At 37.2% G+C, this 27252-nt stretch overlaps 1 protein-coding gene across 1 annotated transcript in view; it reads left to right on the top strand.

Moving 5' to 3' along the window:
- Positions 1 to 119: 119 nt before the first annotated feature.
- tbl1x (transducin beta like 1 X-linked) overlaps positions 120 to 27252 on the top strand; it is a 34962-nt gene continuing 7829 nt past the window's right edge. The window contains exons 1-4 of the mRNA XM_038293418.1: positions 120 to 353; positions 24944 to 25049; positions 25426 to 25571; positions 27251 to 27252. The exon at positions 27251 to 27252 is cut by the window's right edge and continues 218 nt beyond it. Of these exons, the coding sequence (XP_038149346.1) occupies positions 24992 to 25049; positions 25426 to 25571; positions 27251 to 27252 (206 nt within the window). The 5' untranslated portion in view covers positions 120 to 353; positions 24944 to 24991. The remainder of the gene's footprint in view (positions 354 to 24943; positions 25050 to 25425; positions 25572 to 27250) is intronic.

Raw genomic sequence — 27252 nt, 5'->3', positions numbered from 1 at the left:
ACAGAAACTCGGGCTTGTTCCAACTTTTTTTTTAATTTTTTTTTTTTTTTTTTTTATAAATTTATATATATATATATATATATATATATATATATATATATATATATATATATATATATATATATATATATATATATATATACCGCCTGACGAAATAAGCGCCCCCGGTCCGCTTCCCTTTGTCGAACCGGGCTGACTCTGACTTGACTCCTTTAAACGCGCTGAAATATGAGGCCAGGGGAAATGGGAGGAAAGTGTTTTCTCGCTCACTGAAGTTATTGGAGGTTCTCCTTGTGGAAGAGAGGAAGAGAGAGGTGGCGGCGGACACCACGAGTTCACTCTCACAGTAAAAGGTGCGTAAAGGCGCGGGATGCGCTCCCGGAGCGCTCGGTTCTTTCTGCGCGTCCTTTATGAGGGACTCCTTCCAAATAGATCATTATGGGCTCCAACCGGCAGCAGCATGCCGGTGTTTTCGCAGCTTTTAGTCACCAAAGGGACTCCACACGTGTTTATGTGAAATTCCTCTTCCCTTCTTATAATTATCTCTGCTTCTTTAAAACAACCTTTATTTGTGGCGCTGCCTTTTTTTAAATTGTTTTTCCAGCTCTTGTGTCACCACGATTATTTACAGTAAGTTGTTAAGGGTTAAAGGTTGCCAAATAATCTGTGACCAAATAACTATATTTTCTGATTAAAATAGGCTCCCTCATATGAAAATACACTCTCAGCTGTTTTATTAAAGCTCATATGTCAATGATACAGTGTTATATTTTGGCATTTAGAGTTATGGAGCGCATGTGTGGGGGAGGGGAAGACTCAACTGCCACCAGTTTCAAGGGACAGTTTGTGTTACTGTATGGCCACAATCTAGAGCTTCAGTTGACAATCTAGTGAAATGATAAACCCTGAATAACGTATTTATTTTTGCAGGAGGGACAGAATGCAACCAAATAAGATTCTTAACATGTATGACCTGGCCTTGGACATCAAAAGGTTTAATTTGGCCTTAAAAACCCTACATGTTTGATTGCCTTAGGTTAGTGACTCCAAAAAACAACAAAAAAGTAACTTTATACACACTAGTTGTTGTCACTTTGCTAAGCGTGGCCTTGCAGCTGGTGTTCTGGTTTACCAAGGTTTTAAAAAGTTATGGTTCCAAAATCTCAAATATATCACACTGTTTCCACATCTTATATTGAGATACCAGTGTACAGTCATATTTTGTTTCCCCTCTTTAGGTGTTGCTATACCACACTAGTAAGGTAACTTAATTCACTGTCTCAAAGTTACCTCAAACGGCTTCTGGTCTTAATGTGGCCTCTACTGCTGGTTGGTGCTTGTTTTACAGGTTCCCAAAACCACTTAAGCCTCAATTACACTACTCTCTGAAAACCGATCCGTGCCGAGTTCGGACTGAGCTTGGATCGGTTAACCGTGCGGATCTCGGTTCCTTATGACCGTTTACACATCACCTAGAACAGTTCCTCGCCTCCTAGTGACAAACGACGGTACTACTGCTCTCTAGTAGGAAAACTTTGTGATTATGTTTTATCCATCCAACATCGCCAGGATACCGTCCTCCGCCCAAATTGCAAAAAGAGCCTAGTTAGGTGAAGATTTCGATTGTTTTTTACAGTTCTTCTGTTTTGTGGCGGTTGGCAAGCAACTCACAATACTATTCATTACCGCCAACTACTGGAGGCTGACTGTAAGGAGATGGAGGAGTCTGCTCATGCGCTAGTACTAGTTTAGCGCGGTTCAGTTAGGTCTGGCACGGTCTGGTTCAGGTTTGCATGCCATTTACTCTCAACAGTTATCTCTGTTATCAGACTGCTCTCGGCACGGTTTCAAAAGGGTATTGTAAATACAGCTATAGTCAGAGTTATGTCAAGATTTTTTCAAAATTTTTGTTAATCTAATACTAAATTCCCAAACCTATATTGCATGTGCTGTATGAATACCATATGCATTATTTATAATTTTCAAAACACAATGATGACTACTTTGCTTTTCACTTGCTTACAAGAAAAAAAACTTAATGAGTGCCACTATTATCATTTTACAGTTATTATGGTATAAGCAGCATAATTATTAACTTCAGCCTGCAGACATGGCTACCGAAGCTAATAGCCTGACTGATCAGCTAACAACTAAACATTATTCATTTCTTGTAGAAGCAGAAGAAATTTCTGCTGTTTTGTTTCTTCAGGAAAAACACAAAACAAACAGTTTGATCATGTGGGAAAACTATATTATTTATACTAGAGGTTGATGCTCTTTAAAGGATCCCATTAGTATCCCTTCATTTGGTGAGCATGGGTTGGAACAATACTTCTATTATTTTTACTTTGTTTTTCCCTCCTAATTCCTGTTTTATAATGGTTGTGAATCATGATGGGATAATGACTCTCATTGTCCCTACGTTATTTAGTAAACAAGCAGCTCATCCAGCTGAAAAACCTCAAGTATTTTTAGGGAAGGTTTTGCCACTTAACATAAAAATGTCCATATTTAACTAACTTCAGCTCACAGTTTTTTTTATTGGCCTTTTTGAGTTTTACACTGGATTATCGTTTGATTTATGCATTTCAGTGATTATATATCACCACAATCTTTTATGAATGCTGCAAAACAGAATGAACTGATTTAGAATATAATCTGGGGAGTAATTGCAACTTTACTGCTTAATCCAAGGTCTAAGAGGTTGACTGCGGATCCATACCAGCTTAAGCTCCGATTTTTGTAATAAAAAGTTAAATATAAACCATAGCTCTATGTTCCATACTTGATGTAGTTGGAATATGCAGTTGAAATGTACTGAATTTGTCTGAGAATACCCTAGAATGGTACAGTGTACACCCAAATGAAGGTCTTCATTTTCGTTTTAATTGCTTCTTAATTGCATGCACCGCCTGCTTGAATGGAAGCAGATGAATTTGTGGTTGAGGTGACTGAGTTGTCTGTCTAGGTGTCATGTTTCAATTTCTTTTTAGACAGAGCAGGAGCTGATGAAGGCTTTTGCTACTCCTGAGACATTTGATCCAGGTGTCATGCTGATAGTACCTTTAGCTGTTAAAGTCAAATGGCCTTAAATGGGTCTGTTAGTAGATCTTTTTATCCAGTGTTAAAGAAGTTGTATTATCAGTGGTATTATTGGTAGTTTTATGGTTTCTTTCAGTTTATTGCAAAAGTAGGTAGTCGTCCTATTGTCTTTTTTCCATGATGGTTTTGCCATAAGGGAACTTTCTTTGGTTAGACTTAGATAAAGAAGCTAAAACTTATTTTGCCTGGTTCTCATCTATTTTGAAAAGCAAGATTCAAATCTATTGAGTGTGAGGCAACAGAGCTAAGCCTCAGGGGTGGGTTGAGTTTAAAGAAGAAAGGCATCCTCTGCGAAAAAAGTAGGGCAAGGAAGTCCCCGAGAAGAGCTTTGTCAGTCTTGTGGTGCAACACTTCTCTGTTTCGAGCTATCCAAATATTTCTGTAGCAGTATTTATTTATGATAGGCTGTGGGGGAAGGTGAGCCATTCTCTACCCCCCGAGAGACGTGCAGTGTTCACGGGCTACTAGCCAACTGGTTCACCAGTGGTTCCTCCGAAATAAAAGCCGGACCAGTGCTGGCTTATTAAAGGCTGAATTTATGGATTTGGTTGGATTTTAGATTTATTATGGCTCAGTTAAGTAATGCGTTAAGTTTTGTGGTTTCTCTGTAGTTACTAGAATTAAAATGGCTACACATGCCTTTTAAAGTGCATTAATATTCAGCTGTTAGTTTAGCATGTTTGGCCTTACAGTTTTTCCTCATATGTTTGATATATTTTACACTAACACAGATCAAGACGGTACTCTTGTAAGCCGTCGTGCCAAGGTTTTAAAAATAGATTTTCCAAAAGAAAAATGGGTGCAGGATGACTGATAGTGCTCGTGGTAACTGTTCAGGAAGTTGTGTAAGGACTTACTGCTAGATTGAGAAACCTCTTGAGTTATAGTTTGTTGTATTTATCATTGATTTAATCTTTACACACCCTAGTATGAATTTAGTGTACCGTCTATTTCTATTTAAACAAATTACAAACTGCCATAGAGTGTTATAGCAATCAGCCGGTGGGACCTTTACACTGGATGATAACCTTTAATAAGAAATACCTCATATTTGTGATACTTGGCTGTGAAATATATTTTGTCGTAAATACAAGACCATCAGTTTTTAACCACTATTTGACTTTTAACATTGACTAATACAATAAGAATAATGGAATCTATGGCATTTCTGCTGTTATTTTCAAATTCTGACACAGTGGCTGAATCAATGATAGGTAGGTTAGGTGGGGATAAGTTGATAAGTTACTTTCAACATTTCATTTCAGACAGCTTCTCCCTATTAACAAACTATGAGCCTTTTTTAAATCCGATAACTGGCAGTGCTGCAGCAGGTGGAACACCCCTACAGCAGCATCAAACATTTTTTCATTAAACAGGCTTTAAACCATAAGAGCCCTGTGATCTAAACTTTGGTTTGATACCTGCTAGTTTCCCCTTCCTGCTTTTTGTGCACCTGAAAACATTTCCTGACAACCGAAATCTAAAAGTAAGGGGAAAGTGTAATGGACTTCTTTTGGGCATGCTGGCCAGAAGTGCACAGTGGAAGTCTGTGCTTCATAGTATAGGATATGACAACAGCTCTTTCTCAGATATCTAGTTAAAGTAATAAAAAAATGTCCACTCCCATTTTTGTTTTTTTGTTTTACACCTTTATATATCTGGACCATGCCTAAATTGCACTGTAGAAATCCATTGCCCCATCATTGACTTTGCCCTAGAGGATTATAAATTCCAGGTTTTATGGCCTTCACTCGCATTCATGGTTTTTAAAGGACTTAGATAGTGAAAGATTACATGATCTAATTGCAGTTTGGGACTCGTGTAGTATTTCTGAACAGAATTAAAAGGAGAAGATACAGCTAGAACTGAATTTGTTTGGATGGAATAGATTGATGTTAATGGCAAAACATATATGTGTTGACGCTTCTTATCTTCCTAAGTAATATCAGATTGCCATAGAGTGAACAAACTTAAAGATGAAAAATGCAGGGGATTTCCTTAATGGCACCATTTCAAAGCAGCGCAGCTAAAAGCGAATGCTTTACTGTTCGTCTGGACATGTTTCTGTTGGTGCATAAGAGACTGACGATAAACTGAGAGGAAATGATAAGAGGTTTGGTTATTTAAAGTATTTAGTTTTTCTTCAACAATCAGCAAAATAAAAGTGTTGCTTCTAATGGAAGACTGGGGTTTTTTTTAAAAGAAGAGAGATAGCTTTTCTTCCTATAAAACAAATCTGCTGCACATTGGTGCTTGAGGGTGACTTGTTAGCACTAGAAATACCCAGTTTGGTTTATGGTTGTTGCTATTTTTGCCTAAACAAGGTTACGTCTGAGACTACAGAGCATTGCTTGAACAGATGCTACCTGTCACAGTGTGCAAATGATAAGTCAATGTTTTAGCACTTGAAGATTTTGGTATGTAAACATAAATCTGTGAGCTAAACGTATTGAGGTTGAGTTCAGCACAATGGTCCATATTTTAGGGTTTCTGTTTTACAGCCCTGTTTAAGAGGCTGCTCACACGTAAATCATTATCCAGTCTCACCCCACGTCTCTGGCTGTTTTCATCACCTTTAATAGTGGCTGTTTGGAACAACTTTGAACATGTTTTGTAGGGTGTGGTTAGCTCTGAGGTCATCAGGTGACATCCGAAGAAAGAATTTAATTGCGTAAGTCATCAGTGGTGTTGCAAATTCATCTTTCTCTCCTGAGTCAATAAGCAGAGAATTATTTTCTAATGGTGCAAAGGAACAATTATTCAGGAGGGAAATGCTGCTCAAAGGTATAGTGGAGGATCTTCATGAAATTTTGAAAAGACCCGCCCTCTCCACTTAAAGAAAAAAAAATGCACATGCATAACTCTGTACCCGCTCACGAGAGGAAACACCTATTAGACACGTGCGAAAGCATGCACAAACCTATTACTCCTCGGGCACGCTCTTTTTAAAAGTTGCTGTTTGCGTCGCTCATACAAGCTTACTTTCCAAAATAAGTTTTGCAGTTTTTGCTCTGTGTCAGACTCACCCGCCCGTAAGTGAAAATGGGGACGAGCAGGTAGGACGGCCTTACGTAAACATATGGCAATTAGGAGAACCACTTATTTTGATGATCCAACTGGAAAAAGAACATCCTCCACTATACTTTTAATTGTTGGTGGTGTCCCTTTATTTCTAGAGATGCGGCCTTGGTATCTGATTGCTATATCCGGTTCTAACCTACTGGTAAAGTAAAAAAGGCTTTGTGATACGGCTTTAAAATTTTGATGTCTTAATTTGGTTCTGTTCCAAATCCGATAAATTGAATTTCTTTTGGTCTCCATTAAGTTTCATGATTGAAAATGACCAAGGACATGCATTACTTACAAAAACTAGCTTTTATTTGAATCATCCCCTTTGGGAGATAACCTTATTTAAAAGGAAACCAAATTCCACCCGTGAAAATGCTTGTAAAACAATGTTTTACAACAAACAATGAAAATATAACAAACTAAATGTTTGCAGCTAGTGGTGTTACACATTCAGCTTGTGTATCAATTACTGATGTTACGCTGAGTTAAAAAAGCCCAAGAAGTGCTTTGGTGGAAAATTATTTTTTATAGTGGCTCACAATGATATCTTCATAAGCAGAAAATCAGATTTAATTTATTTTTAATCGTTCAATCGTCCAGCTTTAAGATTGCACAGCATTTAGGATGTTCTTTTCTCCCCGTTTTGCCTGAGTTTTTGGGTATATGTTTTGGGAGCTAAGGCATTGTCATACCACTATTGGCAAGCAGTTGCAGTAAACTGTATTTTATTAATATTTAAAAGTATTGATTAAAATAATTATAGTGACATTTTAATTGTCTTTAAGATCTTGAATGTTAGAGATTATCATGGTTACCATTCCAAAAATATCAGCCTGTCTGTATTCGTAACTATGTTAATAAAACTGTCCAACACCTTTTCCACCTCCAGCTTTACAGAGTACCACTGATCAAATGATCAAACAGCAGCTTTGTTTAACTTCCTCAGCCTTTCAGATTTCTGCTAAAGTCTTCCTCTCTTTCGCATATTCTCATCCTCAATTATCTAAATTCATGCTGGAACGTCCTGAACATCAGTTTCCTTTTTCATAGGGTTTTACATCTCTGTGCTTCTTCTGACATAATATACATACCTCACTAATTATTGAGTTTTCTTTACCTAATAAAAGCATTGACTCTGAAGAATGTTGTCAACGTCAAAAGTCAAATGATCTCCATTACTATGCATTTTTTTTTTTTTTTTTGGCTTATTGGCTACGAAATATGAAGAAGTGAAAATGTTCCCTGTACAAAATGTTCATAAGCAGTGGGATGAGATGTTTAGTTTGAATGCGGCTAAAACACAAACCATTGGCATGTTTTCCTTTATTCTCTGGTCTGATGTTGCATAACCGAGAGGCTTATGGCTACACTTTAATTGACTTTCTCCCACACAAAAAAAAAATAAGACTATAGCCAACTATTGTCTCCCTCTCTCACATCTGTAACAGTTACTAGCCCTACATCCTAATTTACACCCTGTAGATTGAAGATTGGCTTATTGTCTTTCTATACTGTATAGTGAATTACCCCATTTATTTATTTTTAGCATAGAACAGGAGAACGTAGCATTGCGTAACTATACCCTTCCAAGCATAAAGGTAATAACCTGATGTTTGATGGCAAACGCTGACTTTTAGCAGAGTTTGAATATCTTTTTTTAGTCATAGCATGATCATTTTCCTGCAGTGTGTCTAAGGCAGCCAGTCAATTTGCAATTAAGTATATTTTAAATGAACTTTACTGTTATATTGCTGCTCTACACACCCTGCTGTTGAAAAGATGTTGATCATGGAAGTGGAATTGAAAGTTTCATTGGTACAGCTGCACATTTTCTTCTGTCTTCCTGCTTTGTTAGGTGTAAAAATGGAGCCGACAGCACATTTTGCCCTAATTGTGCTAAACTAGGAACTAATGCATGAATGTAATCCAGGTATTATGAAGATCGCTTCAAAAGAGATTACCAAGGCAACTGTATATTTGGCCCTTTATCATAAAGCCTGCAGCATGACATTGAATACACGGCCGGGAATGATACAATGAATAAATTCACTTGTAAATGCAGCGGTATAGGCAGTATACACATGAATATGATATTTACAGCTGTAAAACAAATACTAAAAATAATATTTAAAGAAGATTATATTGTCAGTAGCACACATGCATACAACATGTATGAGGTGTGGTATTTGTGCAGCTCAGTGTAAATGCTGGTTGAAGGCAGGACCAAGGAGTGACTCAGAATAAGGATCGGTGTTTCGCCGCACTTGTCTCCCTTGTTTGTTTGACCCTGATGTCAGATGGAGGGAAAGCGGCGGGAGAGGAGTGCGGGGTATTTAAGGTGGCATGAGCAGCTGTTGATGGAAAAGCAAGATCTACTGTTCACCATAGCAACCGTTGTATTGCCCACACTGGTTTGGCTGTGTGTACAGCTTATTTGTACAGTTCCCATCTCATTATGAAAGAAGAAAAAGCGGCCTTACTGAAAAAGGTTGGAAGGGATTTTCTTCTTTCTTTTAAAAAAATGCAGAGATAAATCTTTGATTCTTTAATATTTTTTGAGTGCACCATCCCCCACTTATCTTTGTTTTTATTATTTCTTTGTGTTGCATCTTTAATGAAAGCAAGCACAAGGTTTATGATTGGAATGATATATATGTAGGAAGACATCGAGAAAGGTTTGGATGTTTGTGCTCCCCTTGATCTAAGCACCAGCCGAGTAACACGGAGAAACCAGATTAAGACAGTCTCTGACACAGTGTTGACACAATAACCTGCTTGATCATGAATTGCCTCCAGATTTCAATTTTCATCAGTTAGATCCATTCCCTGTAGCATGTATTATTTTAAATCTCATTCTGGCAACCTATTATTTTAGAAGGCCCAATAAATATTCCAAAAAGACAAAAGGGTTCACTGCTTTCTACCAGAATAGCACATGTGCTCTGTATGCTGGCTCGTGCAGGTATTTTCTATAATGACTGTTTTTAAGGTCATCTGATGTTGAGAACCAAAACAAAAGGTTTTATACTTCCATACAGTCCAATTGTGTTAAACGCAGCTACTAAAAGGAGCTCCGAGAGGGAAACGGAACCAAGCCTTTTTAAAGTGACCTGTAAGATGGACAGTTCTCATATGTCTGTAAATTTGTTTGGACTTTTTCAAATTGTTATATCAATTTTTGCAGTGAGGGCACTCGGCTTTGGTGACACCATGCATTTTTTGAAGGCAAAGAGTTTTTAAAAACGGATCAATTTTAAGCAAACCTGTATAGAATTTTAGTTGCGTAAACAAAGGCTACGTTCACACTGCAGCCTGAAGTGACCCAATTCCGATTTTTTTGCCCATATGTGACCTGTATCTGATCTTTTTATGACAGTCTGAACGACACAGATCGGATTTTTTCAAATGCGACCCAGGCCACTTGGATATGTGGTCCTGAATCCGATACGTATCAGATCTTTTCAAATGCGACCTGTGTCTGTACGGCCAGGTCGCATTCATCCGACCTACACGTCATTGATACTTGACAAATGTTACTAAACGTTACTAATCTGCGTCCTACTAAGCGGAGGTGGGAAAAACTAACAACCATGGCGGAAGATAACACAGAGAGCAGTCAATAGAGAGCTCAGTGAGAGCTCTGTACGGACGTTGCTATTACTGCCCCACAAAACGCCATTGCAAGAAATCTGGCTCTCTTTCTTTTTGATCTTCTTAAAAAGATTTCATTCGTAATGTGCCTGCTCCTGTTGGAGAAGAACTTAAAGAACGCAATATACGCTGCGGTATTACGAGTCATGTTTACTTCCGCAAACACTGAGGACGCTTGCTACATGTGACGTCATCGCGTCCTCGAGTGCGCATGCGGGACACTTCGGTTGAACGCTTTCAGTTCACACAGTAGATCACATACAAGTCGCATATACTTGGAAGTGTGAACGGACATGCAAAAAAATCCGATTTCACAAAAAAATCGGAATTGAGCATTAAGGCCTGCAGTGTGAACGTAGCCAAAGATCTGGTTCATGCAAATATAGACGACAGCAGCTCTTTTCAATCGCTCCTTCTTGTCTACAAAAACAAAAGAATGATATGTATTGCTAAGTGTTCCTACCATTTCCTGCTCTATTGGTCAACTGCAGTCTGTATCCATCATAAGTAGAATGGAGCGTTTTGTGGTTTAGAACGGTGCTATTGCTGCAGGGGATCTCGCAATCGTGCACCCCCATCGCACCTTCCTTGTACGTATAGCTAATTATAGCAAAAATAATATTGGCGTTTGTTGTGCCAATGGTTTACTTATTCTTTGAGCAGATGCGGGAGCATCAAATAAGACCTCAGTAACCTAGCATTAGCACTGCATGTGGCATTGGTCTGCCTCTAAGGAAAATTACCTCTGAGCAAGGCTTTGGTTTGCCTCAATGGTTGTTAGCAGAGTTTTAAACATCTATCAGCAGCTTGTTCGCAGGATTAGTATCTCCTTAATTTGTTGCTGGAGGAAGAAAAAGTTTAAGAAATGTGAATGGGCCAGTTTGTGTTTAATTGGATGCAATTATTTTGATTGATTATACTTCTTTTGATATTGATTAAATCAAAATGTTGATTCTTCCACCACTATGTTTCAGTGGGGATATTCGTCATTTCTCATGACACAAAGTGGTGTATGTGGACCAGACATCTTATTTTTGGTCTGATCTTAGCTTAGCATCTCCTTCCACATATTAACTATATCCACTGTTTAGGTAGACTGTCACAGTAGAATTGCAATTGTGCCATAGTATGTCTATAATAATGGAATGGCTTTGAAAGGTCAAATTTTATGCGTTGTTTAGTACATTTAACAGGTTTTTGTTTGTCAAAACATGTAGCGTATCTTTCCTCTTACTTACCTCTTGTAAATTTTACCTCTTGTAATATTTCAATAAGAATATTAGACATTTGTAGTTATAATATGATAGAAAAAGATACTTAAGAGTAGAATATGTGTGCATTATATGAGCTCACATTGATATAATCAATTGACATACTGATAACCAAAGAGTTCCTCTGTCTGAGCAGTAGATGAGTATTGCTGCACCTGGATTTCAAACATGGTAAAAAAAGTGCAACACAACACTTTATTTAAGATCAATAAGTGGAGCATGGGATGGTTGACGTTGAAAACATGTTATCATTCCAGCTTGCAGATAAATGCTAGATTGCTTGTGTCACCTTTTTTAGTTTTACTGTGTGGACATAAACAGCTCTCTGATAGTCTGGCCCATTAGTCTAGAAGTCTGCTAGTTTTGGGTTTCTTAAGATAAAGGTTTTTTGTTTTTGTTTTTTATAGGTGTATTTAAGGTGGCTGTGCAGGAAGTAAAAAAAACCCAAAGAGGCTGTATTGTGCAAATGGTATTTCTGGCAAGGCAGAAATATCAGAGGTTTCACGTTTCAGTGTCATGTTTGCACAGCATCTGTCAAGCGGCTATTTCTCTGAAGAAATAGTTTGCAGCTAACCACCAGGAACTAAGATGCTCCTGTGAGGAAATTTCTGCTCTCCATATTTGCATATCTCCATATAGTCTGAAAAAATATGGAATTTTAACTTTTTATACCTTTCCAGGTCTGGATAGGTATGATTAAAATAAATCAAAAGAATCATGTATGAAATATCAATAGTATTTACTATGTAAATACATTTACACATGAGATCCAATACCTTTAGTGGAAATGTATCCCCATCATCCACAACAATATACAGTTAATGTGTTCAAATGGGCCAACCTTAAAAGAAAATCAATGCTAAATCAGAGGTAATCTTTTTGGAATATGTATTTTGAAGGATAGTATTAAGGCTGCCAGCCAAATTAAAACTGTTACAGAGGAAACGGCTTGACATAACTGGTAGCTATGCCTGTATCCCGTAGACCTGGAGCGACCTGTGCACAGGTCAAATAATAAGACGATGTCATTATTGTTTTCTTTCTTGATTTTAAGAACGTAAAGGTATTGAAGCCCTGCTTTCTCCTCTTTTCAAAGGGGAAGTTTTTAGGAAGACTGATAGGAACAATCAAGACATTCATGTGGAAAAGTATGCAATTTTTAATTAGAAAGAGGGGAAAAATAAGTATTTTTTCATTTAGAAAATACAAAGGATCTTTCCACATATATCACTTTCTGCTAGCTGTTGATGGAGCCAATAGATTGGACCTGCAAGGTCCAGTTTCCTGCTATTCACTCGCCAGGTTTTCATTTCATGGATTTAAGTAAACGGGTAATTTCACGTCTGAGTTATTGTACTCTGAAAACAGATCGGTGTGTGGGTGGAGTGGAGCTTTAGGTTGGAGTGGAAACCTGCAGACTATTGTATCTCTGGGGCACAGCTTGCCACTGCTGGCAAACACTAAGTGTTGCCACCCAAAGGATCCGTAGAAGTGTTTCCCCTCGCAACTGAAAAAAGGTGCCCATCCCCCACTGCTTGCTGACCTACATTGACTGTCACTTACCGCCTCACTGACAAAGACGGAGGGCAATACACAAATGGTTGTTGTGATTACCTGGGTGGAAATCATTATTTATCACCCTCATACACCCCCCCCCCCCCCCAACACACACACACATAACTGATTCCCCTCCCCCACACTCAATCACTCTTTCTGTCTTTTACACACACTTCCCTCCCTCCCCCTCAAGACTGCAGCCCAACCAGAGGCTTGAAAGGCGGGTTTTACTCAGCAGAGCAGTTCAAGAGAAAATGGCTGCTGTTTCCAGGTCTTGTTTGCACATCTGTCAGGAGGTGACCGTTCAGGAGAAAATGGGGTCTGTGGTATGCATTTTTTTTTGTTTTTTTTAAACATCATTGTACTGAAAGCTGCATGCGTAGGACATGGCCTGGGTTGGCTCTCCTTGCTTGTGTGATTTCTGTAGCCAAATTTCTGTATGCAGAGGGAATTTATCGAGTTCATGTAAAAGATGACTACTTCCTGCGATAAACCTCTGCTTATTAGCAATGGGATGTGCTTTTAAACAGTGTTAGTCTTATGGATTTGGGTACTTTATATAAATTATCTTCATTATGTGATGAGAGTACTGGACTACTTTTATTTGTCTTCTGAGTTTCGTGAACCCCCTGCATTTCTAGACCACTGATCGCCTAATTAGTGCTATACTTTTTGAAAATTTGATTGATTTAATCAACCTGATGTTGGCACTATTATGAGTACTAAGTTATACAAGTCTTCCTGTGTTTGTCACACATTTGTATCTCATCTCAACTGAAGGATATGCATGGAAGTTAGAAGTAAGCACTTATTGCAAAGTCCTGCAACAACGGACTCTAAACATGCAAGGTTTCAAGTTAATGAAAATAATGAAACCCTGCCATGAAACATCTGCATGCTTTCTTTAGTGCAGAGAAAGTCTAAATCAAATTAGAATTGCCATTTTAGTTGAAACTTTGATAGTTAACTAAATCGGTTAAAACTGTTTTTTAAGGACTACTTCGGACATGTGGAACGCCATTAATCCAGTCAGAATGGGATTTTTGTCTAATAACACATCCACATGGTATTTCCATTGCGATCTCTGTGCACACGACATCCATAGGAACATTAAAGACTATTCAAGTTCTCTGCCACACCAATGGAAATCCATATCATGTCTTTGCACACAAATGCTTCCTTATTAAAGAGGTATCTTTCTGCTCATACGCTGGAGCTCTCAATATAGATTGATTCAGGTCTCTTTTGTTTTTCTGTGTCCTTAATAACTGAGATTGGTATGTTTAAAAAAATGTTACACTCTGGAATGGATGAAGAATGGTAGAAATTTCACCAAAAAGCCTTGTTTAAACAGGGCCTTGGGTGATTTGCATCTCCTATTTTGTACCAACCCATTGCTATTTCATCCCTTTTATTTCCATTCTGACTCCACAAATCCACACCTGGTTGGTAAAACATTGCCTTTACACACCAGCTTTGTTCTTACCTTAAAGAGATACAAAACAATCAATACTATAAATCACAAATGGATTAAATGACCCACACCTGTTGAAAGGCTCCCACCACTAATCTGTAAACGTAGCTCAGAACTTTACACATTTCCCACTTGTTGTGACGCGTCAGTCAGTTTTACCCTTAAGTCACTTCAGGTCAACTTGACTTCATTCTTCATTAACTGTCTTTAGCTTTATGGTTTTATTCCATACCGCTGCCGATCGATTCGTGAAACATTTTCCTCGAGCCTAATCTTTTATTCTGCTAACATGAGACTTAATCTTTCAAGGTAATAGTTGTGATACAAATTCCTAGTATTTAGTTGTAGTTGCATCGTTAAAAGAAAACGGTGAATACTGAACCCATTGCTTTCCTTATAGCACTACCACAGTCCCTATTTGATACCTGCTGCATGACTTAAGCATACCAATTTTATTTCTAAGCTGAGAGTTAAAGTGGGCATATTTTATATAAAAAGGCAACTTTCCAGTAGATTAGTCCTATAACCTAAAATACTCAAATGTGGTGACATCACTCCTGGTTATAGTGTTGAACTCTTTTCTCAGAAATGGCTGAATCCTGATTTTGGGCTGGCTTAAATGTTTTAGACTGGACAACAGCCCTGTTGCTCTCTGTAATATCTCCTTTGTTGGCACAGAGGTGCAGCAGCACTGCTTTAACTTTGACCTCCCCCATGTCAGTATCAATCATTGCATAACATGCACATAGGTGGGTAGAGTCTAATTCCTGGATCAAATGTTTTTTGTTATTGTTTTTTGTTTGTTTGTCTGGTTTTCCTGAAATGCTTTCAATGACTAAAGTGGAGATCATTTACTATTTTTATGACTATTTCTTAAACAGACGCACATAATACTATAAAAACTAATGCAATTATCGTTCAGGTAGAATTTAAGCACTACTATTTAAGATAATTTACGTGTTAAATGTTCATTCTTTCTATCTATAGAGCCCTTTTTTCGTTTCATGATTAATGAAGTGAATTCATACATGCCACTGTGGTGTAAATGTGTTTACTGCCAATATAGGTTCTTTAAGAGAGCTCTTTTTTCCAAACATGGGGTTATGTTGCTCTGCTCCTAAAACTAAGACTGATCACAACAGGAATGCTCAAATGTATTTTGAATGATGACCACCAGATGTTAATAAATACTATAGGTAGTTTAAATTATCTAAAGTTGGAATGAGCCTGTCAAGAAAGGATCAGAAAATGTATTTCTGTCTTTTATGGCAAAATTGATGAAGCAGTAAAAACTGTTGGGCAACAGATGAAATATTTTTCTCTTCAGAGTATATTTAACACTCACCAGCAGCATAGAAAAAGCAAGGACAGCCTACACCCTTAAAGTCCTCCTTATATTTGAGACTGCCCTCAATGGGCTGCAGTATGGTACTACATACTGAAAGCGTGTTGGATCCGTGACTATTGAGCAGACACTGAAAGCCTTTACAGGACCATTAGTTTTTGTCCAGTTTTCCTGCAGAATATGAGTGTCCATTGTAAAGTAATTGCCATAAAAGTGCAATAAACCTCTTAATGAGCCTTTTATTCCCAGCAGGCATTCTCATCCTTGACCCATTAGATGTTTTCTCAGTTCTAGCTATTGCCTGTGCTTTCCAAGTAGGCCTTTCTGTTAAGGAAGGCTTGTACATCATAAATACATGGGGTGTTTCAGTCTTGTGGAACATGTGATGTGATATGAATCTTCATAGGGTACAATACTTAATACTATATAGTCTGAAGGAACCAGTTGATTAAAATATTTTCTCAGATAGTGATCACCCTGTATGAAAACAGGAGTCCCTTCTTTGTCTTAGCCATTACATGATTGAAATTAAATGACCTTTATTGAAGAGAATTTTATTGTGATATATATATATATATATATATATATATATATATATATATATATATATATATATATATATATATATATATATATATAAATGTTGATATTGCATTATTGTCCACCCCTAGAAAATGTAATCGCTTAACAATTGATGCAGGTTCTATTGGTTGTCTGCTGGGTGGACTAAATGCTGTGTATGTGTTTGATATTTTGAAGCTGTGTTTTGGATATCTTAACCTGCTGCTTCTGACACAAGTCGCATTGCTATAGCAACGCAGCTTCCGATGATTACATCTAATTCAGACCATTAATGTTGTCAGCCACATGTCCAGTGTCCTTAATGTTTACTTGCATCAGACTAAAATATTCCTCCTTTTCAGCCTAATGTCTACACCTTAGTCTGGATAAATGTGTGACTTCATCCTTTTAATGCATTTTTTTTATGACTCATAGCAATTTTTACAGCCTTTATGCAGGAATTTTTGGACTGTTTGAGCTAATCAAACAACAAAGTGTAATAATTTACCTTTAAAAGACTCTAACTGAGGCCATTTTAAAGAATCTCTTTTTACTATATAATCGTCACTGGCCAATATATTTTTATGGCACAATAATCTTGATTTTAAAAATCATGACACCACTATATTTGCTCAAAGTTTTATATGATTTAACATGCAAATTTTCCCATTTCTAAAACAAAAGTACAACTGTTATTTCTAAGGCTATTTCAATTAGCCTGTGTTTTGATGATCACGGTAACATAACCACTATAGATTATATTTATAAGGATCCAAAAAAAACATTATAAAATGACTACAAATTTCCCTCAAAACCTAAAACTATTTTAAAAAGTCAAAGATTTAACAGGTTTGGGCATAAAGTGTGTGTTGTACAGCTTAATTGCAAGCATTAGACACAGATTTCATTCAGTGAAATCTCACTAAAGCTCTTAAACGTGAGTTCAGATTATTTGGCCAAGACATGCCGACATGTTGGATATCCCCAAATTCAGGTCGGACCAGTCCAGACTTTCTCCCGAGCTGACCAGATCACTCTCCTCACCACACAAGAGCAGGATTATCTCTTTAAATATCCTACAGGCATTGCGATTATCGAGGGGAAAAATTGGCACAATTGTCTTGCTATGTGAACCATCTTATTGTAGCATAAGAGACCATGTTCTCGTATGAGTAATAAAAGTACAATATGGGTGTAATATCTATATACCACACTTCTCTACCGCAGTCGTAGAATAATGCTAACGTAAAATCAGTGATGGGTTTCACTGAGTCTGCTCCTCTGTAGGAAATTTCCTTTTCCTTTATGCATGGTACCTGTGGTAGCTCTTTTCCATGTGGATGGATTCCAATTCGGGTTGGGCCGCGTGGATTACTTGGTAATTGATGCTAAATGCAGTAAAAAAACGTCCATTTATATCTGAACTTACGCAGGATGAAAGGACTTTAAGCTGTGACTATATATAATGTTTGATTAAAAATGTTAGCATTTAAATTTTTTATTGTATTTATTTTTTTAACCTTTGTATACTTTAATAGTGGCTAATGCCTGGTGTGGAAATATTCGGTTCAGGTTGATTCATAAAGTATTCTATATTTTGAACTGAAGATGATGCCACACAGTCTACATTGATTTAAAACTGTGGAATAATCTTTACTACTGAAAGCTTCAGCTGGTTGCTCCCTATGTTTTGTGTATTTTTAGCAACATCAATGAATGATGTTAAACCAGCTGTGGCAGTGCTGCACCACTGCACTTATGACATTTTTACATTGTCTTTAACTTTTCTTTTTTTTTATTTGTATGGGGAAAATAAATTATCTTTGGAAAACACAAAATTAATGCAAGCTTCTTAATTATGAAAGTTCTTCATTATACTAATACTAATATAGTACTATATTAGTATTATTATATAGACTATTGTTGTTGATACTTCTTTGGCCATTTCTGTTAACACTGTTCACCAGATTTTATAGAAGTTATTTTTTGTGCATCCTCCATTTAACCTTTGATACCCAGTTATTGTGGCAATATTTTACACATGGACTTTTACAAGCCTGGAATTTGGTAAAAGTAATCCCCCCGATTTCTGACCTGACCTATCCAAACAATGGATAAGCTGTAGCACTGTTACCACAGTTGGGTCAGACTGGACCCATTGTTTGGTCAAATGGTCGTTGTTTTTAAAGGTGGTTGCATCATGCATTCATCTGATAGGATTATTGCTTCTGTCCCACACTAATGGGACCTAAACCCCTCCAGGCTGCCTGTTAATTACATTTCCAGCTGTATGTTATGTAGCTGCAGCCGTCCTGGGAGCTGCTGCGGCTTTAGCTTTGATGTGGTCAGTCCTTCCTAGTCCCATGTGTGAGCTAACCCAAAAAAGCACTTACTGTGGTAAAAAAAAAATACATATTTTTTTCTTTTTTGTGTTGGGAAGTGACTAATGTAGCTATTTCAGTTTTTTAACTGCACCTTTTATAGGCTTTTATGCATTACTGTTATTCCTCACATTGTACAGTCAAGGTTAACTCTTCTTTGAAAGAACATACCAAGGTGAAAGAGTGAATAATTCATGATGTGCAACATGTTCAGCCCCTCTGGCTAAATGCCCACTGGTAATTGGGACAACACCGTTCCGTGTCTTTTTAGCTTGATGTCTCCTGTTGCTACGTTACCGAATAAAACCTTGAGTGGGCTTGTATAGTGTTTGGAATGACAGCCATGCAGTTTCTATACCTGATACAACCCCTTTGTATCTGCACGTCTTCTCTGCACAATACTACGACCATTTGTTCCAAATGCAAAAGACAGACTGTATTTGCAGATCGTTCCTACCTGTATGCATCGTACATTTGTTCTTTTTAACTTGTATTAGTGTTTACAGTTCTCCATCTTAAAAAATATAATTGTATTAATATTTGGCTTATGTAAGAGCTCTTTCCCCCAGCTTTGTTTAACTAGGTCAATTAAAAGCAACTAAATTTATGAAGATGGTTAAATTAAAACGGCAACAAAAAAAAGCAAAACTGTTTCTAGGCAAGAATGGAAAAATATTTTGCAACACATCTTTTGTACGACTTAAGAAGAGCTACTATGTAGAGAATCTGCTGATGTTTTTTTTAATGCTTTTTAACAGATTATTATTAGTTAAATGTCAAATAAGATGATAATGAGGAGGACTTCCGGGTCAGCGCTGCAACAAGATGGCCACGTAGGAACAGGCTCCTCCGTTTCGGTATTTAAATCTCCCCCATTGCTTATTTCAGATAACTATCAAAACTTCAGTCTAAACCATTTAAAGGGGGAAGATGCCGAAAATTAACAAGACCGAAAAGAAGACGTCTAAAACACAAGATTTTGGTGAGCAGTCGGGAGATGGTAGTGAGGATGAGGCTAACGCTGCTACGAGCAAAGCTAGCGTTGGCTTACAACAGCACGCGTTGCTGGAGAGTATCAAGATGCTTTCTAAAGACTTAAAAGAGTTTAAAAACGAGATGAAGCAAGACATAGAAGAACTCAAAGAAGATGTAAAGGCAACAATGAAAGAAGATTTCAACAGATTCAGGGAGGAAATGATGCGCGAACTGCAGAACCAGAAGGGCAGTATCAACGAGGCGCAGACCCGAATAGCTGACCTGGAGGCGGCGTGCTTGGAAATGAAAGATGCGCTGCTTGTGTCATTAGAAAGCAACAGAGCTATGAACGACAAACTTGTGGATTTGGAGAGCCGAAGCCGGAGAAATAATCTTCGCATCTATGGAGTTCCGGAAGGTAAAGAAGGTAGATCGGTTTCCGAGTTTGTCGCCAATCTGCTGATCAAACAGCTGAAGCTTCCGGAAGGAACTGAACCACAGATTCAGTGGGCACACCGAGCTCTGGCACCCAGACCGCCTCCCAATGCGGCCCCGAGGTCTATAATTGTGAATTTCTTGCAATCCAACACAAAAGAAATGGTTCTGAGGAAAGCCTGGGAACAGAAAGTGGAGATGGAGGGCAAGCGCCTTTACTTTGATAACGATTATGCTTCGGACGTTATAGAAAAACGTAAAGCATATGGCCCATTAAAGGCAGCCTTGAAGCAGAAGGGCGTCAGATTCCAGACGCCGTTCACAAAGATGAGAATCTTCTGGGACTCTGGAGTGCGGACCTACCAGAACGCAGATGAAGCAGCGTCGGATATGATCAAGAGAGGCTTCGACTTGACCTGGGTACCAAGAGAGAACAAGTTGAAAGTGACCAAGGAGAGGCTCGACTCACTGTTACCATGGAAACGGATCAACAACACCGGTGCAGGACAACGCGCGAGGGAGAGGCTCACAGAGTTCAGACGTGAGGACCAGTAACTCTGAACATTGAATCATAACAGGTTTGCTCTACTAGTAAAAAAAAAAAAAAAAAAAAAAAAAAATGTAAGTAACGTACGGACGATTTAAGAGCTGAATGTCTTTACCAGCTGGTTTTAGTCCTGTTTTGGATATTATTCTCCCCTCTGTTACTGAAGTTATTGCTTATAGGTCTTTTGATAGATATTTAAACAAAGTGCCGAAAGGAGTGAATGTTGTAGCGCTTACCAAATGTTGGACATACCTAGTACAGGTAGATCTCCGTCTACTACTAGAGGGGGCCCCCACCTTAGTGTGTTACTTTGCCCCCACCCCACCAACAGGGACACTGAGGGATGTTTTCACACATCTCCACCTTTGGAAGTTTCTGTTCTATTTGTTCATCTGTGTTTTAATAGCCTGTTCAGCTATTTGTTGGGGGATCTTTTTCTAGAATCACACGGTGACCTTACAAAACTAAATAATGACTGATATTATCAAGATAGTTTCGTTGAATGTGAATGGTATGAATAATCCTATAAAACGTAAAAAAATTCTAACTAAAATGCGAAAAGAGAAAGCACAGCTAATCTATTTACAGGAGACGCATCTGTCTAAATCGGAACACAAAAAACTCAGGGGCTTTGGCTACTCAAAGGTATTTTACAGCTCTTTCAGACATGGAAACAAAAGAGGAGTTTCAATTCTAATTCATGATTCAATAAAATTTGATTGTAGCTATGATCTGTCAGATAAAGAGGGGAGGTATGTGATGGTGAAGGGGACTCTAGACAATGTAATGGTGACACTGGTCAACGTTTACAATCCTCCAAATAGTAATAAACAATTCCTTAATAGCCTCCTCAACAAAATAATTATGGAAACAGAGGGAATGTTGGTTTGGGGAGGGGATTTCAGCATGGTATTAAACACAGAACTTGATACAACAAATAGTAAAAAACAACAAAATTCAACTACAAAAAAATTTAAATTGACACTTGAGGAACTTGGATTTGTTGATGTCTGGAGTGAATTAAACACCAATGTAAAGGACTATACCCATTACTCAGCGCCGAATAAAAGTTATTCTAGAATTGATTACTTTTTCATGAATTAATCTGATATATATAAGATAAAGGAATGTAAAATAGAAGATACAAGTATATCTGATCATTCTTCGCTAATAATAAAACTAAATTTATCTTCTGAAAAACGCAAAACAGCATGGCGATTAAATGTAGGCTTGTTGAACTCCAAAACAATCAAAGCCGGAATTTCCCACGATATAAAAACTTACATAGAAGAGAATGACGATGGACAGGTTAATCCGGTGAACTCCAAAACAATCAAAGCCGGAATTTCCCACGATATAAAAACTTACATAGAAGAGAATGACGATGGACAGGTTAATCCGGTGATATTATGGGACGCACTTAAGGCAGTATTAAGAGGAAAATTTATCTCAAAAACAGCGGCCTTTAAGAAATCTAGAGTGGATGCCTATGAAAAAGAAAGAGCTCAACTAACAGTTCTGGAAAGACAACACAAATTAACCCAAAATCCCAACCTGTTAATAAAAATAAAAGAACTAAGAAACAACATTGATAAAATGCTTACATATGAAATTGAAAAGAAATCAAAGTTTATTAAACAATCATATCATGAGGTGGGACCTAAAGGAACAAAACTGTTGGCAAAGAAATTGAAAAAGCAACAGTCAGATAGACATATCTATAAATTAAAGGATGATGAAACAAATCAAATGATACATGACCCAGCAACTATTGAGGACAGGTTTATGAAATACTACCAGAGATTATACAGTCAGCCTCCCTCTGCTAATGATGGACAGATAGAAACCTTCTTGGAGTCACTGGATCTGCCCTCAATTGGTGAAACCCAAAACAAACTTCTCACTTCCTATATAACTAGGATAGAAATACAAAAGGCAATTAATAGGTTAAAAAATGGTAAAACACCAGGAAGTGATGGACTGCCATCTGAGTGGTACAAATCCTTCAGCGAAGATCTCCTACCACTACTAGAAAAATCATTTAATTATACACTGGAACATGCAGTGCTCCTGCCATCTTGGAGAGAAGCAATCATAACAGTCATTCCGAAAAAAAGGAAGAGTGAAACATGCTCTGATTATAGACCTATATCCATCCTAAACATGGACTATAAAATCTATACCTCGATTTTAGCGAAACGATTTGAGCAATTCATTGGAGATATCATAGATGAGGACCAGACAGGATTTATTAAGGGTCGCCAAACGCGAGATAACATCAGGAGGGCACTTCACATAATAGACCATATTCAAAATAAAAAATCATCAGCTATCTTAATCAGTCTCGATGCAGTGAAAGCTTTTGACAGCGTAGGCTGGAACTTCTTATATAAAGCACTTGGAAAATTTGGCTTTAATGAAAAAGCTGTACAGTGTGTGAGGACTTTGTATCAGTCACCTGTGGCCAGAATCAAGATTAATGGAAATCTAACTGACAATATAAAACTAGAGCGCTCTACCCGTCAGGGCTGCTGTTTGTCACCAACTTTATTTACAATTTTTATTGAGCCACTGGCACAACACATAAGACAACATAAGGATCTTAAAGGTATAGATATTCATAATGAGTCCCATATAATAGGTTTGTTTGCAGACGATGTTATTTGTTATTTATCAGACCCTGAAAACTCGCTGCCTTGTCTGATCAACCAGTTAGAGATATTTGGCTTCTATTCAGGATACAAACTAAATTTGAAAAAGACACAGGTTTTGACATTCGCTTATACACCATCTGAATCAATACGTAGAAAATATAATTTAAATTGGAGCTCTACTATGATGACTTACCTAGGAATACGATTAACGAAAAACATGGGTGATCTGTACAAAGCTAACTTTACTAAAGTGGACCAAGAAATTAGGAGGGATATTAGAAAGTGGGATGTCCTAACACTAGACTTCAGCTACAGAATTGAAGCGATAAAAATGAACATGTTACCAAGGTTATTGTACCTCTTCTTGGCATTACCTATAGAAATCCCGGATAGACAGTTTAAAACATGGAACCAGATTATTTCTAGATTCATATGGAACGGTAAAAAACCCAGAATAAAATTTGAAACTTTACATATACCAAAGGAGAAAGGAGGTAGGGCCTTACCTGACCTTAGAAAATATTATCATGCTGCCCAAATAACTCCCATAATAAATATAAGTGACATAAATTATGAAGGGAAATGGAAAAATATTGAACAAAGAGTTAATGGAAGAGAACTGCGGAGTATCATTGGTGATATAGAGACCACTAAGAATACATTAAAGAATGTTAATGCCATTACTAGTTTTTCTCTGGGTAAATGGTTACATATAATCCGAATATGCAAATTAGAGAAACAGTTGGGTCTGATCCAGTGGCCAGCCTACAATAAATATTTTATTCAAGACACACGATTTAAACAATGGTCAGAAAGAGGCTTAACAGCGTTATGCGTAGTCCTTAACAATGGGCACTTTAAAAGTTTCCAGGAACTACAGCAAGAGTTTGCTCTAAGAACTCAAGATCACTTTAGATATCTACAATTAAGGGACTTCTATAACAAAGAAATAAAACAAAAAATAGACCCAAATGTAAATGGGATTATCAAAATGCTGATTGAGACATATAAGGGTAAAAAACAAAGAACAGTGTCTTTACTCTATAAATATCTGTTAGAAAATAGAGGCACTAATACATTGAATATTAAAACAAAGTGGGAAAGGGAATTTGATATTCTAATAACCGACGAAGGCTGGCTGAATATTTGGAAGACCCAAACTACAACATCCTCTTCCAGAATCTGGAGAGAACACTGTTGGAAGAATATAATCAGATTTTATATAACACCCAAAATTACTAGTAAATTCAAATCTAGAGCTCAGCCATGCTGGAGAGATTGTGGAAAATTTAATGTTAATCATGCGCATATTTTCTGGCTTTGGCCTAAAATTACTCAGTTCTGGAACGAAATACACAGTAAGATTGTAACAATACTGGGTTACTCAATACACAAGTCCGGTCTGGTATTATACCTTGGTCTTTTGGACAATATCATACTTAATAATGATTGTTATTTGTTAAAAATTCTGTTGGTGGCAGCTAAAAAGGTGATAACCAGGAGGTGGTGCAAATCTGAACCTCCTACCACAAAGGAGTGGATACAGACTGTGATCTCACTATTTGAGATGGAGCTTCTAACACATAGGCTGAGGATGCAGGAGCAGCAATGCTTAGACAAATGGGAAAAATGGACAAACTTCACATCAACGATACCGGACTAATTTTGGAAATGGATGGTCCCCATATGTTTTGAGTTACTAAAATACGAGTCTCCCCCTGTTTTTTTGTTTTTTGCTTCGATTGTTCTGTACTTTTTGTCTATTATAGTTTTTATGTATTGTTTGTTAATAACGATCAAAATAAAAATAAAGTTATAAAAAAAAAAAAAAAAGATGATAATGAGTGTTTTACTATCCCATTTTCTCCAACCCCATATTGAGATATTAAACAGTCTGGTTTTTGTTTTTGCTCATTTACAGGAGTGAGCTCAGCCTTCCAACAAACCTCCCCCTCCTTGCTGGGCTAAGATGAGTATTACCAGTGACGAAGTGAATTTCTTGGTCTACAGATACCTCCAAGAGTCAGGTTTGTGTCACAAATATCTGGTTTAACTATAGCAGATTAAACATGTTCATATTTGGTATGATCTTAATTTGGCTAGATGTGTATACATACGATAAATAGTGCAAATATTTTAAAAAAGCCCATGATTTCATAATTTTTTTTTTGACATTCACTATTAAACCGAGGATACCTACTTCCTGATGTGTTCTTTTGGCTACAGTGACTCAGGCTAAGTGTTTTGTGTTTTGTATCAAATGAAAGAAGAGATCCAGCATAAATGGTTTCAGGCCTTATTCGTTTCTTAAATGAAATAACATGTAAATGCACTTTTTCTTCAATTAAAGAATTAAATTTTCTCTTGAGTATCATTCCGTTTTATTATTTTTTTCTTTTTTAGGTTTTACCCACTCAGCATTCACCTTTGGCATTGAGAGCCACATCAGCCAGTCAAACATCAATGGAACACTAGTGCCCCCTGCAGCACTCATCTCCATCTTGCAGAAAGGACTACAGTATGTTGAGGCAGAAATCAGCATTAATGAGGTGAGGGCAGAAACTGGGGATGTGATTCTATTGACATGTTTTTACTCATTATCCTTGGATGCAAGTTCAGTGTATTTAATTTTTTATTTAAAAATGTATTGAAAATTTGCAGGAGTGTAAAAGGAGATGTTGTATTAAGAAAGGCAACAGTTTGCATTTGTTATAAATAAACGAGCACAAAGGGTTTTGGGGAATGTCTACATAGTCTATCACCTGCGTTGTATTAATAAATATGGAAGTGCTTAAGTTCTGAGTATTACTTATGATGCAGCCAGCGTTGGGAACATTTCTAGTTTGTTTTCCACTAGAGATTTATCAGTAGACAAATTGCATAAGTGATCTTTATAAAATGAGGTCACAGAGACATAACAGTCTGCAGCTTGAACACACAATGGCAGCTATTCAGGCAGGTTTTTTTTTTTTTACTTTGTTTGTTTTATAATAATGAGACAGGATAATATAAATTGTTTCATTTTTGTGCTGTTTGTAAATTAAAGTGGGTATATATTATTTAGACTCTGGTTGAAGAGTGAAAAGAAATTGGCAAATATGTCCTTACGATTTAAACTGGCCTCAAAACATTTAGTTAAAATTGGAAAATGTTAGCTAGGCAGCTGGTGAAAGCCAGGGGGTTGGAAATCCCAATGTTTTTATTTTTATTTTGCATCCAGTGAAGAAAAAAACACTTACTGAAAATACAGCTATTTTCAAGAGCCGTTGCTTTGTTTTTTTGTTTTTTGGGGAGAGCATAAACATTTATTGAAACCGGATCCCAACATAAACAATTAGACATTAGTTTCATGTTTCAGTGTGTTCATATGAGCCGCATCTCTTTTTTTTTTTTTTTTTGAACAATGATGCTGTAGCTTTATCTCAACTTTTCACTGTAATCTGCTGGTCTTTACAGTCATGGTGCTGTATTAAACCACTGATAGGCCGTTAGGTAGTACACTGTGCTGTGAAGTCACCAGCCGCCATATTGGTACTCCCTAGTTAAACCGGTCCGAATGTAAACAATACGTGCACTACAGCATCGAATAATGATGATTTTCTTATTTTCAGGGGGAAAATTTATATTATTAATATTATTTTAGAATAAAGATAAATTAATCACTTTGACACAAACTTGCTGTTTCATAGCATCAGTAGATTAATTAATTTATGGTAAAAAAAAAAAATAGGCACATCACATTGTATAGTCAGTATAAAGTCTATGAAGTCAGTTTTATGGCGCGACTCCAGGGAAGTGGGGAGTACCAAGATGGCAGCATTTGACTGAATAAATAGAGATCAGTGTGTTAACTTTGCATTGGTACATTGCCAGTTTTTCTGTCAATGGTTTCTGTGTCTGTGATCTGTGGCAGTGTCACAGCACCACCAATGTGTCCTGCATATGTACTACAACATCTTAAATGCTGCTAGAAACTTTCTATCTAAGCCACTTATAAAAAATATAGTGTTCCTCTTCACGTGGACTAGTTCTAAAATCACTAGCCTTTTTTTGTTTGCAGAAATTTGCCTTTACAGCTTCCCACAGATTTCCTCTAAGGATGTTTGAAAATAATATAAACACCAATAATTTACAGTGTTGTTTTTTTTTGATGATGAAAATAAATACAATAATTCCTTTCTTCCACAATAAACAAGACTCATTTTACATGGCCTTTCCTCCCTGACAGGA

Source organism: Cyprinodon tularosa, unplaced genomic scaffold (assembly GCF_016077235.1).
Source record: "Cyprinodon tularosa strain WSP-4 unplaced genomic scaffold, ASM1607723v1 ctg326, whole genome shotgun sequence".
Lineage (NCBI taxonomy): Eukaryota > Metazoa > Chordata > Actinopteri > Cyprinodontiformes > Cyprinodontidae > Cyprinodon > Cyprinodon tularosa.
The sequence above is the reverse complement of the archived record's forward strand: the minus strand, read 5'-3'. Positions and strand labels throughout refer to the sequence as shown.